At 42.6% G+C, this 15,338-nt stretch overlaps 1 protein-coding gene across 2 annotated transcripts in view; it reads right to left on the bottom strand.

Annotated features, from left to right (window-relative positions):
- Positions 1–1,864: 1,864 nt before the first annotated feature.
- The window catches only part of tesk1 (testis associated actin remodelling kinase 1), a 31,752-nt gene continuing 18,278 nt past the window's right edge, over positions 1,865–15,338 (bottom strand). For both annotated transcript variants that reach the window (XM_017433191.3, XM_037976537.1), the window contains exons 3-11: positions 14,789–14,910; positions 14,517–14,565; positions 13,024–13,170; positions 12,493–12,575; positions 6,931–7,021; positions 6,225–6,308; positions 5,026–5,112; positions 3,892–3,988; positions 1,865–3,797 (exon numbers count right to left, since the gene is read on the bottom strand). In XM_017433191.3, the coding sequence (XP_017288680.1) occupies positions 2,680–3,797; positions 3,892–3,988; positions 5,026–5,112; positions 6,225–6,308; positions 6,931–7,021; positions 12,493–12,575; positions 13,024–13,170; positions 14,517–14,565; positions 14,789–14,910 (1,878 nt within the window). In that variant the 3' untranslated portion in view covers positions 1,865–2,679. The remainder of the gene's footprint in view (positions 3,798–3,891; positions 3,989–5,025; positions 5,113–6,224; positions 6,309–6,930; positions 7,022–12,492; positions 12,576–13,023; positions 13,171–14,516; positions 14,566–14,788; positions 14,911–15,338) is intronic.

Genomic DNA, 15,338 nt, shown 5'->3' with positions numbered 1-15,338 from the left:
GGCATGGGGACAATCCCACCGCAGGAGGCAACCTAAGTCCAGTGACTTCACAGCAGTGTAGCAGACTATCCCAGTCGACCCTGAGAGGTTTGCACGAAACCAGGGCACAAAAATAGCACAGTCAAACAGTTGCTTATTGACCCCTTAAGTCTAATTGTCACAACTTTGGTGAGCTTTGCAGGCACGGGATCAGAAAACACAGGAAGTCAATTGGTCTGACATGTAAATGGAAGCAATCTGACAGTATAAAAAAAAGAAAAGGTTGACCAAAACTTAAAGAAGACAAGATAATCGGACTCACAAAACCAGTTCAGAACTCACCTGTGATGAGCCAGACTATCATGACACACAACCCAAGTGGAACTCTGAACCATGTTCCACCTGGTGTCCTCATGACCTCTCAGTCACGACGCTTCATGCAGCCCGAAGCGTACAGCAGCTGAGCTTCCTGACTCCTCTGCAGACCGAACACCTGTCAGGAGCCATGGAAGAGGCGTCGGGCTTGAGCTGCGGGGGAGGAACGGGAGGGCGAAAGGGGTGGGGAGAGATAAAGATTCAATTAAAGGCTGGTGATTTTGTAAGAGAGGATAGGCTGTGTGATCCACTTAAAGAGGAAGGTAAGAAAAACAGTTAATGAGGGCAGCCTAAAGTTCTCAAACACACTGATTTGGTTTGTTTCACTGTTCCTGTTCGGAGCTCGTTTACAGCTACTTACTGAGCCAAAAGCACTCAGTGGTGAATGTTTACGGAATAATATTTAGCTTTGTGAATAATTATACTAACAGATTTGCTATTTTATAGTACCTAATTCAAGAGGTAATGTTTAGTTGTTTGCTAAGGAGTAGAACTGGACCACAGACTGAATGAACTGGATTAAAATATAGTATAAAGTGTGTGAATAAAGAATCTTTAGAAGTTGAGGGTTCTCCTTAAAGAAAAAAAAAAAAATATATATATATATATAATACGGCATTTGCACAAAAACAGGAAGTAATCTTCACAGTGATGCTTTCTCATCAAACATTTAAAAAATTACTACAATAGTCATCAGGTTATAAGATTAAACTCCAGTCATCAAAATGTTCACATTTAACAAATTAATCCTTCTTACAATATTTTGTAATGCTAACAAATTAATGTTTTACCTAATGAAGGTTTATCAACAAGCTAAATACTACACAAATTAATGTCAGATATTACAAATATGAAACTTGTCCAGTTAGCAACATGCTACTGTGGACATATTAGTATGCTCAGCTTTATTAGCATGTTAGCCAATATGTCTACTAAAATTTGCTAACAAAGCTAAATGCTAATACAACAGGTTCAATCTTAGGTTTAACTCGCTAGGATGCTAAAATGTGGCGTTAGCCAGGCTAAAATAAAGCTCCTTTAGCTTATTTTTACCAACAAATGGGACAATACTGTGTGAGGAAGACATTTCTGTTCAAAGTACAACTGTCAATACTTGTCCAGATATCTTTACACCTACTCATTTTCTCAGTTTATAATTTTTTCTTTCTCTACATGTTCCAAAAATGTTATCAGGAAACAAAACCAGAAAGAATGGTTTTTGTTTTTAGGGCACAGAGTGATAGTGGACATGCTGTTCTTCATGTTAGTTTCTGAAGACATCTGCATTTCAAGTCCACATAAAGACAACAACAACAAAAAGAGTTTCTAAAACTATCCCCTTTAAATATCGTTTTAAAAAATATATATTTCCCCCCCCCCTTACAAAAACTCACATACGCTGCAGAAACCATCAGGAATATCAGCAGCATGGTCAGGTTCTGAACTGGGCTCAAAGTTCTGCGTCGGTCAGGGCTGAGAAGGAAAAAGTTGACTGGAAACAAAGAAAAACTTCAGTTCATTCTATCTTTTTATTCAATGTGATCTTTAAATAATAAGAATCTGTACATCTTTCAAGCAGGTCTTTGACCATTCATTCCCAAATATGACAAACAGCTTCTTTAATGACAATAATACAGTTGAAGTGCTTAAACAGGCCAACCAGACGGGCCAACAAAGATCTTACAGCAACAAAAAAAATAGTTATAACAGTGTACAGAAACACACACACACACACAGGATCACTCACACTCACACTTCTAGCTCACAGACATCCTCAGCAATGCGCCGTACACCTTTGATAATTAAAGACATTAAAGCAAAACTGCCTGTTCATTCAGAAGCAGCACCGAACATCGAAAAAACAAACAAACAAAAAGAAAGAAAAGATTGCAACAGTATTAATACTAAGCTTAACATTCCTCATTAGCTTTATCCATATCATCTGTCATAAGAATCTTTACAACCGCAAATATACAGGACTCAGCTGACTCGGCTCCAAAGCGGAGTGTTTACATGCTGATCGATTCTGGACACAGTCAGTCAAATCCCAGTTCATGGCGGACGTCGCAAGTCGGGGCGCCCTCAGTCCAGCAGAGGGCGGCGCCAGCAAACCTCTTGTCCAATATGCCAGTCTGTTATTTTTTTATTTTTTTTATTTTTCTTAGAGTCCGGACAGTATTTCAATGAACCCATGCAGACAACTCTGAGTACCCCGGGGGCAAGAAAAAAGTGTGTCTGGAAAGTAAGTCAAGTATTGCTGCATTAAAACCTGTGCAAATTCTAAGAAGACCCGCTTAATTTCCAGGGAAGAGTTTCCACACAGTTCTATGTCTGCGCCCCCGGCAGGGCGAGTCCCGGCTCCAGGCTGGTGCTGGTGGAGGTGGTGGGGGTGGACGAGGACGGGAGGCCCTTGGATCCCGAGCAAAGCAGCCCGCGCGAGGCTGCGTGGTCCCCGTTCAGGTTCTTGTAGGGGTTCCGGCGCGGCGGGGCTCTGAGGCACACCGAGGGGAAGCGGAGGCCCGCCAGGCAGCAGCCAGGGCAGGAGATCACCTCCTCCTGGTCCAGGGAGTGCCCGCTGCCGGAGCCGAAGGGAGACGAACCCGCCGGGTCACTGGGAGGGGTGTGGTAGCCGTTGTTGTTGGTCACGGGAGTGTCAGGGGCGGTGCTCCAGCCCAGCGGCCGGCTGACGACCACGTTGTGGTTGTCCAAGCTGGAGAGGGGGGGCAGGCACGGCGGCCCGTTGGAGATGGCGGAACCCCAGCCGTTGGAGAACGGAGGCTTTGGAGGCTGGAAGGGAGTTGAGGAGCAAGAGGGAGGAGGAGGCTGTTTGGAGTAAGGAGTTGAGGTGATATCCTGTGAGTCTGGGGAGCTGGTGCAGTCCATGGGCTCTTCCTCCACCTCCTCCGCCTCCTGCTGCTCCTCGTGGTCCAGCAGGTTCATCGACAGAGGCTCGAGAGACAAGGGAAGACCCGAATCGCCTGCCAGCCGAGTCTCCCGCTCACCTCCTAACAAACTGTCCTCCTCACTTGCTCCATTTACATTGTTCGTGTCACACGCCGACTCCTCCTCGGTGAGCACAGTGTTCGGCGCCGACGTGAGGTGCGGCGGGGGCGTGCAAGGCAGCGAGTGGCAGCGCCGGTGCCTCCTAGGCAAGTCGGCGTCGTCGTCGTCCTCGGACCCCGGGACGTCGTTGCAGTCTGGCGGGGGAGGCAACGTGAAGGTCAGGGAGATGACCGACTTGCTAGGAGTGTCGAAGAGCTTGATCTTCCCGCCGTTTAGGTCCTCCCGCTGGGAGAAGGGGTTGATGCGTGCGGGGGGCGCCAAAGTCCCGCCAGGTGGCGTCTCCGGAGGATGCAGCATGTCGGACTTGCTGCGGGAGAGGCGGGGATCGGACATCAAGCCGAGGGACTGCCTTCGGAAAGGGCCGACGACTGGAGAAGCAACTTCAAAAGGGGAACAAAATACACCGGCGTTAAAAGATCCAAATGAGACTCACTGTAATTCTGCTCGTTAAGTGTGTGAATAAAGATGTCCTACTAATAATCTGAGGTTCATCCTTTTGCTTTCTCTCAGCTTTCTTCTTCTCCAGCTCTGCTACGATTTGAGAGAAAGACGGACGGAGCTTCGCGTTCATCTGACAGGAAGGACAAACAGAAGCATGAGCTTACAGCAGACTGAAGATCAGTAAATTCAAAACACACTGGCTCATTACCAAAGAGGCACCAGTTGAAAAAATGAATGAAAGTCTAATTGAGCTGATGCTAAATTACAATTATCTCTAGAATAGGACACATTTATTGTTATTTACTGTAAGGGCCTTTTGTTATGCAAGCTTTTCTTTAGTTGTGAAACAAAAAAGAATCTACGTTAAGCACAAGCAAGAACTTCTTCAGAGTGAAGTCAGCAGCAAAGGAACTAAGGGCTCTGTCATCCTCCAGGAGAAGTCATGAAGTCGGCTCGTGGTCGCGTGATGAAAGTTGCGTCATTTTGCTCTCGTAGCAGCTTCGTCCGCTCCTTCGTGACACAAAGCCCGGGTCGAACTGTTTCTCTCAGGGGTTTGAGCCAAGTGTCGTGTGATTGGTCAGAAGTTGCTTATGAGGAAAAACCGGTGAGCTTTAATGGAGTCATTTTGCTTCTGCTGCTCCTCTGAGAAGCAGCTGGAGGCTGGTAGAAAATCCAGCTGTCTTTACATCTGTTCCAGTAAAACTTAGAAACCTGTGAGCTAAAAAAGACCACAGAGACACGGGTGGCTCTTCGTGGCTGTGGTGGCTGGGAGGAAGTGTGCCTCAGGCAAGGCAGCATCGGGACACGTTCCCCCTCGTTTGCTCGTTATTGTGCGCCATAAAATTTGCAAATGCCAAACGGCGTGTACCGTCTCAGTCCGTTTAATAAACATGTCTCGTCGCGATGAGGGAAGCAAAAATCTGTACAAGGACAGGAGAGCTGAGAAGCCATCAGAAGAAACCCTGTAGGAGGGAGGAGCTTCCTGGGAGTTCTGATCCGAGTGTCTCCTGATCGATGACAGGTGTGTGGGAAAACGTCTTGCAACAACGTGATCGCGAACAGACTTCTTGACTTCTTATGGAAGCAGCAGACAGGAAAAAAACAAAACAAAAGCAGAACAGAAGTAACATCAGGGAAGGTGCTTGTGTTAAAAAAAATGTTCCCTACATTACAGCAAGCGATGGCCAGATCCAGGAAGTCGGCTGGGCAGTCCCCCACCATCTGCCGGAAAGCCTCAACATCCAGACCGAAGTCCTGCAGGAGAAGGCAAAGCAAAATTATAATCAGACTTCACATTCAACATGTATAAAGTGACTTTTTATTGGTTGTGTTAATAGATGTATAATTCATTAACCTCAAAAAATGAAACATCACACTTTAAAAATTAATGAGTTTAAGTATGAAGATATATCTTTAGTTGCAGTACTGTTGAACAGCCACAAGGGGGAGACATTCTCATGATTGCCTCAAAGGTTTGGGGCTACTGCTGATAATTAAAACCTACAAGACTAACAAAAAGTAAGTTACTGGAAACCGTTTTGCTGCCAAATGCAAACACATTGGTATTATTTTGCAGCTGTGAGCTGCTCACTACTGAGTCACAAGATCAGCCAAACCATTCCTGCACTTTGTTTTTGCTGCCTTTTCTACGCACCACATCCCACGAATGTTTGAAATATGTACGCAGCCAGAGAGGAGGTGCCCTGCTGAGATGCTCACAGCACATACACTGTAAGACTTTATCACTTTGTTTAAATTTTCTGTTTAGATAAGTTCGTTAGCTTCCTGGTTTTCCACGACAACAGCCAGCAGAAAGATTTTAAAAGTGATAAATTCTTCATGTTTCTTGCTTTCGAATTCAGCCCTGGCATGATGCAACAGTTATTTTTTATTTTTAATAGTTGTTATGACACTGATGGTTGAAAAACCATCAAGGGGGAGGGGGGGCTGTTTTTAAAGAACTAAATTTAATCTCAAAAGTTTTGCTTATCTCAAAAACTTTCTGTTCGATGTACTTCCATCTTGCTCGTAGTGTTTTTCTTAAGAACTGAGGAGTTGCAACACCAGACACTTCCTGATAAACTGCAATCTGTTAGATGAGAGCAGGTTTGTTTCCAAGCTGCCCTCATTGTTCCGCAACACCATCAAATCGCTTTCTTCACTTATAAAAAGACACGCACGAAGCATTTATCGGCATCTTTAACACAAATTCCTCCCTCTAACCGCTGCGTTACGATTCTGTTCAATCCAGTTTATTTATATGGAGCCAATCCACAACCTAAGGGCACGGAACCAAACATCCCTGTACGTTATAAAACGCAGATTGGTAAGTGTTATCTAAATGCAGAATGTGATCTGATGCACACCTCGGTGCGTGGCAGGACGTCTGGGTCGGCCTGGATCCTCGCAATGGTCTCGCACAAGATGATCCCGTATGCAAACACGTCCACCTGCAAAGAAAAAAAAACAAAAAACTGAACACCGTGATCAGCTTAAGATTAGCTCAACTAAGACAAAAACAGCAACTATGAGAAGCGTAAAAATCTTGCCTGCCAGTTCATTTTCTGAAAATATAACTCAGACTTTTTAGCGTTTTGTTGAAGACTAATCAACTGCAAAATTTTAAAGTTAACAAAAGTTACCAATTTGATTTTACAGATTGTCATTATCTCCTAATTTCCTTCCCTCATATGTTACAACAGCTTCATTAGCAGTTTAGAAAAAAATTGTCTATATTATTGTTACATTCTATATACATTTGTCTCTTTTCAGAACTACTGTAAATGTAAACAATTCATGCTGGGACGTGGTTTGTAGAAACCAGGAGTTTTATTTAAAGCCAGGCACGCTGCTAAACCCAGAATCTTTGAGAAAATGCTTCCAACTCCAGTCAGAAGTTACAGCCGTTACATAACGCCTGTTTGACTTTGCCGCGATAAAAGATTTAATAAATATTTATTGCTTTGCGTCACCCGTGTATAGTTCCTTGGGTTTATTTTTATGACCGTCTTTTATCGCGCCTGCAAGCGGACCTTGAGCTCTGCAGGGAGAGGGAGTGGAGCGCTTCAGTACCTTCTCGTTGTACACTTCTCCTCTGAGCACCTCAGGAGCCATCCAGTAGGGGGAGCCGACAACGGCCAGGGGCTCCTGGACTTCCTCCTCGCTGGAGAGCGCCAAGCAAGAAACAAGAAAAACGAGAGATCTGTTCAGACTTCCTGAGAAGAAATTTCACCAAAACAATCCGCTTGAAATTACCTTTCAGGGCTTTTGTGGGAATAAGTGGTGATTGAGTGGGATAACGGGAGCAAAGAGCTCATGGCTGAGTTACAACAAACAAACAGATCTTTACAGTGGCAACAACAGATTAGTGGTGGGAGTGAAAGAAAACTAATTCAGCTGAGGTTAGGAGGAAATTAAAACAACAATCCACAGAACATTCAGTCTTTATTCTCCCCCACCACTGAAGACGAAGGGACGATGACAGTGATGTGTGTTGGTCTGTTAGCAAAATATCTTATGAACCAGTGGATTCATTTTAATGAAACTCTAGAAGAGCGATCATTGGATGTCTGTCTGCAACTGATTCATTTATGGAGTCCATCCAATTTACAAAGACCGCCACAGCCAGCCAACCTTACCGAACACAGACATATCTAAAACTCAGGCAGTTTTACAGATATTGATTTGAAATTTGGTGTGGTAGTAGTTAGGAGTCATCCACAACACATACTCCGAGCGCTAACAGATTGCTTGAGATCCTTCGATATCACGCTGCGTCAATGTTTGACCAATGTGATATTTTGTAGTCGTTTTAACTATTATTTCCCAACATATGATTGTGCAACATTCATTCCTTCAAGAAATGCAAGGCATCCATTTAATTTGTTTTTTTCCCCGACGGCTGTTCAGACGAGACATTTTTACGACCTCTAATAGTTTTACTGTCACTTTAAAAAGCAAAAGGAAAAGGACTATTACAAACGGGCACGCTGTGACCTGTGTCTGATCTGAGATCAGTGAGGACATTAAACATCTTCGTGTAAATGATCATGTTTAATGTAGAGAAATCAATCTATAAAATGCCTTTTCTTGAATTATTCATTGCCTACGCAGAAAGAGGCAACTCTTTGTTCATGGAGTCATTTGTTTGGACAAAAAGCCCCACAGGGGGAACGGACTTGTTACTGCAGCCAGATAAGAGAAAATAAATTATAGATGAACCTGGCGTGCAAAATTAAATAAAGCTCAACACTACAAGACCCCACTGCAGCACGACGCAGCTCTAGTGTTTACATGCAAAATGGAAGATGAATAAAGAAGAATCAGACACATTAATGAGATAAAATTCTAATATTTGTTATTAATGCGGGCTTCCTACTGGTGAATCAGATTACAAGAAGATTGTCCCCTCTCTTTCAGGAAAGATAAAATTTCTTCATTTTAAAGTGCACAAGAATCTACTGTAGAGGGTTTCCAGTTTGTCTGAGGTTGTATATGAAGCGCTCACCATCCAATTCTATTTCATAATGTCATAAAAAAAAAAAACTATCAAAGTCAGTAAACTGAAAAGGACAGAATTAGATGAAGGTAAAAAGCTTCACTGCTTCCAGTATAAAAAACAAAGATTTACTAGGAAGAGTCTGGATATTTTAAGTGATGTTCTGTAGGGTTATAAACAGTAATAAATCTTACTTTAAGCAGAAGTTTGTAACATCAACACGCTGACGGCTAATCTGAGGGACCAGTTTCTGAAGTGGATTGCTGCAGTCTTAAAACAACTCTGATCTCAAAGATTTCATAGCAATTTGTGCACATGCTGTTTTAGTATTCTCCTATTATTTGCCGGTACAAATAGCAGCAGCATCTAGATGGGATGCTTCCTGCAGGAGGATCATTTTTCTTTTTATTTTGTCTGGATGTAAAAGGTTTAGAATCTGATATTCCAAACTGAAAATTCTCAGTGGTTTCTACTCCAGTTAAGATGTTTATCATTGATAACTCCACTAAACACCACTTTAAAAAAATCAATTTAAAACAAAAAAGTGTCAAATGGCAAATTACTTCATATGTATGTGACACAGCATACAGCTGGATATGGTAGTAAAATTTTAACTATATGTTATTTTCTGCTAAAGTCACAATTTATGTACAAGTACACCAAAGACTCAGTAAAGAGATGTGTGGCTGGTTTTATATATATATATATATATATATATATATATATATATATATATATATATATATATATATATATATAAATAAAAAAAAAACACTCAGTTCCGCCTAAGTTTTATCACATTTAGAAGAGTCATATAAAAGCTAGTCATGGAGTTTCACAGGGCTCTGTGCTTGGACCAGTACTTTTTTTTTTTTTTCTTTAAAACCTATATATGCATCGATTTAGTAAAATTCTCAGCAAAGATGCATCCTGTGAAACAAGCACAGCCACTGAAGCTGTAATAAAAGCTTTAGATTAACAGTCCAGAGGGGTTGTTTGGGGTGAAACCTGCATCTGCGCTCTGATGTTTTCGCTTTTGCCTGAACTTCCTCCGTATCTAAGATACCACAATATTTTCAGTTATGTCGAGATGCTGTTGTGCAACTTCAAGCTGAATAAAAGAGGAAGGAACTCAAGAAGAATGTGCAAGAACGATGAACACTCAAACAACAACACCCCCCCCCCGCTGGGCGATACTTCCTCCCCGTTCTATTTCCATTTGCCGCTGTGATGCAGCAAAAAACCCAGGCAGGCGAGTGATGGAAGAGGGTAGAACGTAAACACAGTTTGGAGAAGTGGAGCGACAGAAAAAAACAAAAAAAACAAACCAACACTCAGAAGACAGAAGGAAGCAGAGAGGAAACAGCTCAGAGAACTCAAATGAGTGGAAATAAAAGCCAAGAGCAACATTTTATTCAAAGGACAGCAGAGATTCAGGAGCAGGACTGGAATAGTTTGACCTTATTTGGAGCTTTTTCTAACCCCCCCCCCGATCACCTCCCTTGTCTCTTTAACTCCAGGCCCCGAGCAGAGTTGTAACACTCCGACGTGTGCACACACACACACACAGTGTTGGTCAACACGGTTCATTCCGCTCGCGGCTTGCTGCAGGATGCAACAGTGTTCGAGCAAAAAAAGTAAAAAGCAAACATGACCCTGCGAGCGGCGGAAACACGACTCGCCGGCTCCTATTGAAACCGAGGCGGGCGCAAACGGACGCGCAAGAATGCAAAAGTAAACAGAAGACGGACAACTCAGGTGAGGAGTTTCATTTGGAAAATATATCAACCACGTCTTAACTCCCCCGTTTCACATTACTGTTACACATACGATGAAGTTCCCTGGAAATGATTTAAAACCAACGAGCAAAGTTACAAGCCTGTCCTGCTCCCTGATAGTGACGCACACTTGTGTAAACACAAATGGTGGCTCGACACAAACAGAGTGAGCGGAAGCAGAGGGGGAGGAAAAAAAAAAAAAGGCATTTCGGGTTACAGTGGCAGATGTCTTGTCTCAGCTAGAGCTGTTTTTATAAAAAAGACTGGAGACACACAGGAGAGGAGGACTTACAGGATACAAGTTTGTGACTACACAAGTGAAGGCAGAGGCCATAAAAATCTCATGCTTCCAAACCCCCCCTCCACACACACAAACTAACAACTATTATTCTTCTATGTACATTGGAAACTCAGCTTCTCAAATCAACCCATGCAGCTCCCAGCCCGAACATGAATGGAACATCTTTGTTTGGTAAATAATACACTCATCACTTACTTAGCGTGTGACCCAACAATGGATTTGGTTTTTGGTCGCTGTGTCCTTCACACAATGTGGCTTCAGAACAGTCAGCACCCTTCATCACTGCTCAGCAGACCGTTTTGTGACAGTTTGTATGAGTTAACAACATAGTTGGCTCCTACAAACTCACATGTTGACAGGATTTTAGCTTGGACGGTGCTGAGCTTGGCTTGAGAAACTAATGTACCGGATTTTCCGCACTACAGGGCGCACTGTCAATGAATGGTCCATTTTTGAACTTTTGTCATATGTAAGGCACATTAAGCGAAAAAAAAACAAAAAAAAACAGCCCCGTCTTTTCTGAGAATACTGCACCAGCGTAAGCGTCAAGTACAAACGCATCCACCGCTCACTCAGGTCCGTGCACGGAGCCCTGCCCGACTATAACTGAGCCCTAATGCTGCGAGCGGTGCAGCTTTGTAGTTTAACCAAAGTCGTACTAAAACATCACGACTTCTTACATATATAAAGGTGCTCCGAATTAAAAGGCACACTGTCGTTTTTTGAGAAAAATAAAGGCTTTTAAGTGCGGAAAATACAGTAAATTGAATAAAAGCTGAAGGATTATTTTTCCAGATTCAAATTATTCCCTTTTTTATTATTAAACTTTCAGCTCTAAACAACTGAAGCAGAAAACAAAGAAAACAAAGAAAAGGAACCCTTAAAGTCTGACGCTAAAGCTAGGTAGTGATTAGCTTAGCTCAGAAGCTAAAACAGAAAGAAAAATTAACATAAAACAAATGTGAGAGGAAATTAGCACTCCTTTTCATACTCAAGCTATTTCCTTCTAGTTTTGACTTCATAAAAAGAAAATTAGGTAAGATAAGTACATTGCTTTTTTGAACATTAAAGTAAAAAAAAACAAAAACAGCAAGGCTAAGGCGTTCCCGCCATTTTCCGGTTTTTATGCTAGGCTACTCTCCCGCCGGCTTTAGCTCCAGTTTTGTCAAAACGTAAAGAACGCAAATAAGTGTTTAAAGATTTTTAAAAACTTTTTTTTTTTGTACAATTGTATCAGAAACAGTTTAAAATACGAAAATTTTTTAAAAATTAATAAATGTGCATTTTTCTGCTGAATTCTGTGAAACAATATTTGCCCCCACTATTTATGAAGCCCTTTGGGACGTTTTCTTCAGCTCTTGACTGTCAGAAATGTCTGTGGAAGGTTTATGTCACTGGATACGCACTTTAATTTCGCTCCAGTAACACTTTTAACATTAGAACAGAACATATTTTCCACATTGTGGCATTTTTATTAGCCCGGTAAAGAATTTGATCATCAACCGTTTCTGGAAACATGAAGTCACCGGGGGGAAAAGCTAAAAGAAAGTACGACTTCTCTTTCCATTCATACACGGCGGAGCAGCTGTAAATTAAAAACGCCACATAAATGTGAATAAACACAGCTGCACGTAACGGGGAACAGAGACTGCGGTGGTAGGAGCAGGGCTGGGAGCTTGTTGAGGTCAGAGGGAGCTCAGCAACGTGACTCAGAGGTGCTGTCAATATTTAATCTGTCCCCTCTCCCTACCTCTGAAACGGCGCTTTGACAGTATAATTAATTATTCTATGGAGAGCGAAGGGGGGCGGGGGGGAGTAGCCACAATATTTGGAGAGGAGGAGACTTGTGGCTGCATACTTTGTTGCTCACACCAAAACATGCAGCCTTTTCCAGTCTCATATGGTCCGTGTCTCCAGAAGGGAGAAGGAGAAGTTGTTTCTGAGCACGCGGACAGATATGGCATGAGCGATACAAGACAAAGAGAGAAGTGGAGGAATGTGATTTACTGAGCGGGACTTATCTAATCGCGGAATGTTGATAGATTTTATGGACTGACCTGTAATCTGGGATCTTCTCAGCGAGGCCAAAGTCTCCCACGACGGCCGAACACCTGCCGCTCTCCCAACGCACCAGGCAGTTCTGCACACACAGGGTCAGAGGTCACACGTGATTTCCTGCTGCTGTGCGTCAAGTGGTCGTACGACGGAACGCGGCTTCCCAAATCTAACGGTCACGCAAGATTTTATTAGGATTATTTTGAGCACAGTGAGTTTCGGAGCTCGTTATTCTTCCTTGATGCATATTCAGACATAATGTTTGCTCCAAATAGTCCTCAACCAACTGCTGCTGAGAGTTTAAAGCCAGCTGCTGGTTTACATGAAGTCACCTGGAAGCACAGAAGCTTTTAAAACGGAGCCTCACTGATGGCGCCGTGTGTGGTTTAACTTTTTAAAGTTAAGATATGAATGCATTCACTGTATGTAGGTATTCCCCTGTGTGTTCATCCTCGTACGCATCTGTGCATGCGGCACACGTGTTATAATGCAGTTTAAAGAGGATGGAGGAAGTTCGTCCTCGATGCGGTCACCTTGGAGGTGAGGTCCCTGTGGAAGATGCCCTTGCTGTGCAGGTACTTCAGTCCCCGGGCGATGTCCAGAGCCAGGCTGAGCCGGACACCCCAGGACAGGTACATGTCGCTGCCCAACAACTGCTCCAAGTTACCGCCGTTGATGTACTGCATCATCACAAGAAAACAAAAAAGAAGCTGCTCATTCGGAATAAAAAACAACAACAGGAGTCTGCATTTCATTGTTTGACATGAACAATCCTTCCAAAATTGTTGAGGGAAGCTGGGACTCCCGTCTGTGCGCCTCACATAATTGGAGCATTACTTGGGTCCATTTGAAAACCAAATATGCCTCCGATGGGGAGCTTAGTATCGATTTGTGCAATTATAATAACGCACTTTAATTTCCAGGCACCCCCAGGCTGCACAGGAAGTGCAGTGTAGCAGAGAGATGAGGAGAAGGAACGGTGATAACCTTTTTTAAGCTCTCGTTAAAGCAGGGGCACCAGGTAAGACCAACCAAACAACAGGCTGATTAAACCTTATAGGAACTCAATCATTAGATTATTTAATCTATTCACCCTTATTATTGTCAGATCTCAACAGCTGAAGCCGAATTCATTCATCACAGGGAACTTTTTATCATAATATTCTCACCGAATAAGAAGGAAACCAAATTTTGTCTTTAAGGTTTTATTACAAAAACAAAACCAAATCAAAAAAATAGATTCAACAATAAACAATTAAGACAACAACAAATATAAGACTAACACTAAGAGCTTAGGGAGTATTTGTGAGGAATGACTATTAGGTGAGCTGAAATGGTGATTATTAGTTTATCGAAACCAAAAGAATTCTTTGAACAGAATGTTTGGATTTTAGGATTAATGTTTTTGTTTTTTATATCTTCACAATAATTTGAAAAACTTTAAACTTTTTTGGAAAATAGTTCACTTTGGAATTTGGTCAGAAGATGTTATTAATTCTGCCAGGCTGTCAGGTTAGATTTGATGAATCATCAGATCGTAAATTAATGTTATTTATCAATTTGCATGAGTTAAAAAGGAGAACAGCTGCTGAAAGATGACAGGTCAGAGGTTATGAAAACGCCTCATGCTACAGCAGCTTCTGCTGCTCTTTGCTCTTGCAAATAACCACAGGACTCTCTGCAGAAAACTATGCAATGCTAAGATGACGGCTTAGCTCTGAAACCTTAGAGATTGAGATTTCTTTAACAGACACCCAATAATTGAAGATGCTTGGTACAGACTTGAGTTGAATACAATAAAAGGACACCAATGGCTCAATGTGGAGGAAATAAACTGAGGTAAGGCACATCATAAGTGAATATTTCCTTCTTTGTTTTGTTTTTCTTATTTCTCGGTTTCATCGTCTACATTTATGCTGATTTGCATGAATAACATGCAGCTAGCTGCCGCTCACAGGGAACAAAGTGAAGCGGTCTGCTCTGTTTGCTTATCCTCACCCATGCAGCAGTCGTGTCAGGATCTTACCTCTGTGAGGGCGTGGAGCTGTCCCTCATGGACACACACTCCTATAAACCTGGAGGAGAAGACGAACACACACTTTAAAAAAACGAAGAGCTTTAAGGGGTACGGACAGAATCAATAAGTGAGCTCTCAGCTCTTTGTTTGTTGTAGGTTTTCAGCTAGAACAGCTTTTTTTAGGTTGCATTTAGTAACAAATCTAGGCAAATTTCACCTCATGTAATAGAAATGATTAAAGCTAGGATAGACCGTTTACCAGCTGCTAATACTTCAGATACCTGAGTATGTTGGGGTGCGATAATCTGTTCATGAGCTGGACCTCCCTGAGCATGTTGGCTCTGTTGCTGGCCAAGATGTTCATCTTCAGAGCCATCACCTGGCCTGTTACACGATGCTGCACCTGGACAGGCAGGACAGAAAAGGCACGCTTCAAACGCTTGAAATAATTTACAAATTACAGTGAATAAAAATTCTACATTACAGCCTTAATGCAGCGATAGGAAATTGAAAATAAAATATACATACATACACACTTCAGACAGAAAATAGACACGTTTCCTATTAAAAAGGTGACAAACTCAGGGTAAAATTATCCCATTGTTCACAGGAGTACGTGTTTTGGAAGAGCTGCGTCTGTGACAAACAAATCCCATCAGTACGGCAGTAAAACACTGAGCTGACTGAGTGATGTCTGGAAACGGGCCATGAAACATTAGCAGGTCAGCTGCTGCTTGGTCCAAACCTGCTGTCATGGCAATGGCTCTGTCTGGTATGGTTACCATGGAGACACAACATGCCACCCCCCCCCCCCGAAACAGACTACACATT

This window comes from Kryptolebias marmoratus, linkage group LG7 (genome assembly GCF_001649575.2).
Source record: "Kryptolebias marmoratus isolate JLee-2015 linkage group LG7, ASM164957v2, whole genome shotgun sequence".
Taxonomy (NCBI): domain Eukaryota; kingdom Metazoa; phylum Chordata; class Actinopteri; order Cyprinodontiformes; family Rivulidae; genus Kryptolebias; species Kryptolebias marmoratus.
The sequence above is the reverse complement of the archived record's forward strand: the minus strand, read 5'-3'. Positions and strand labels throughout refer to the sequence as shown.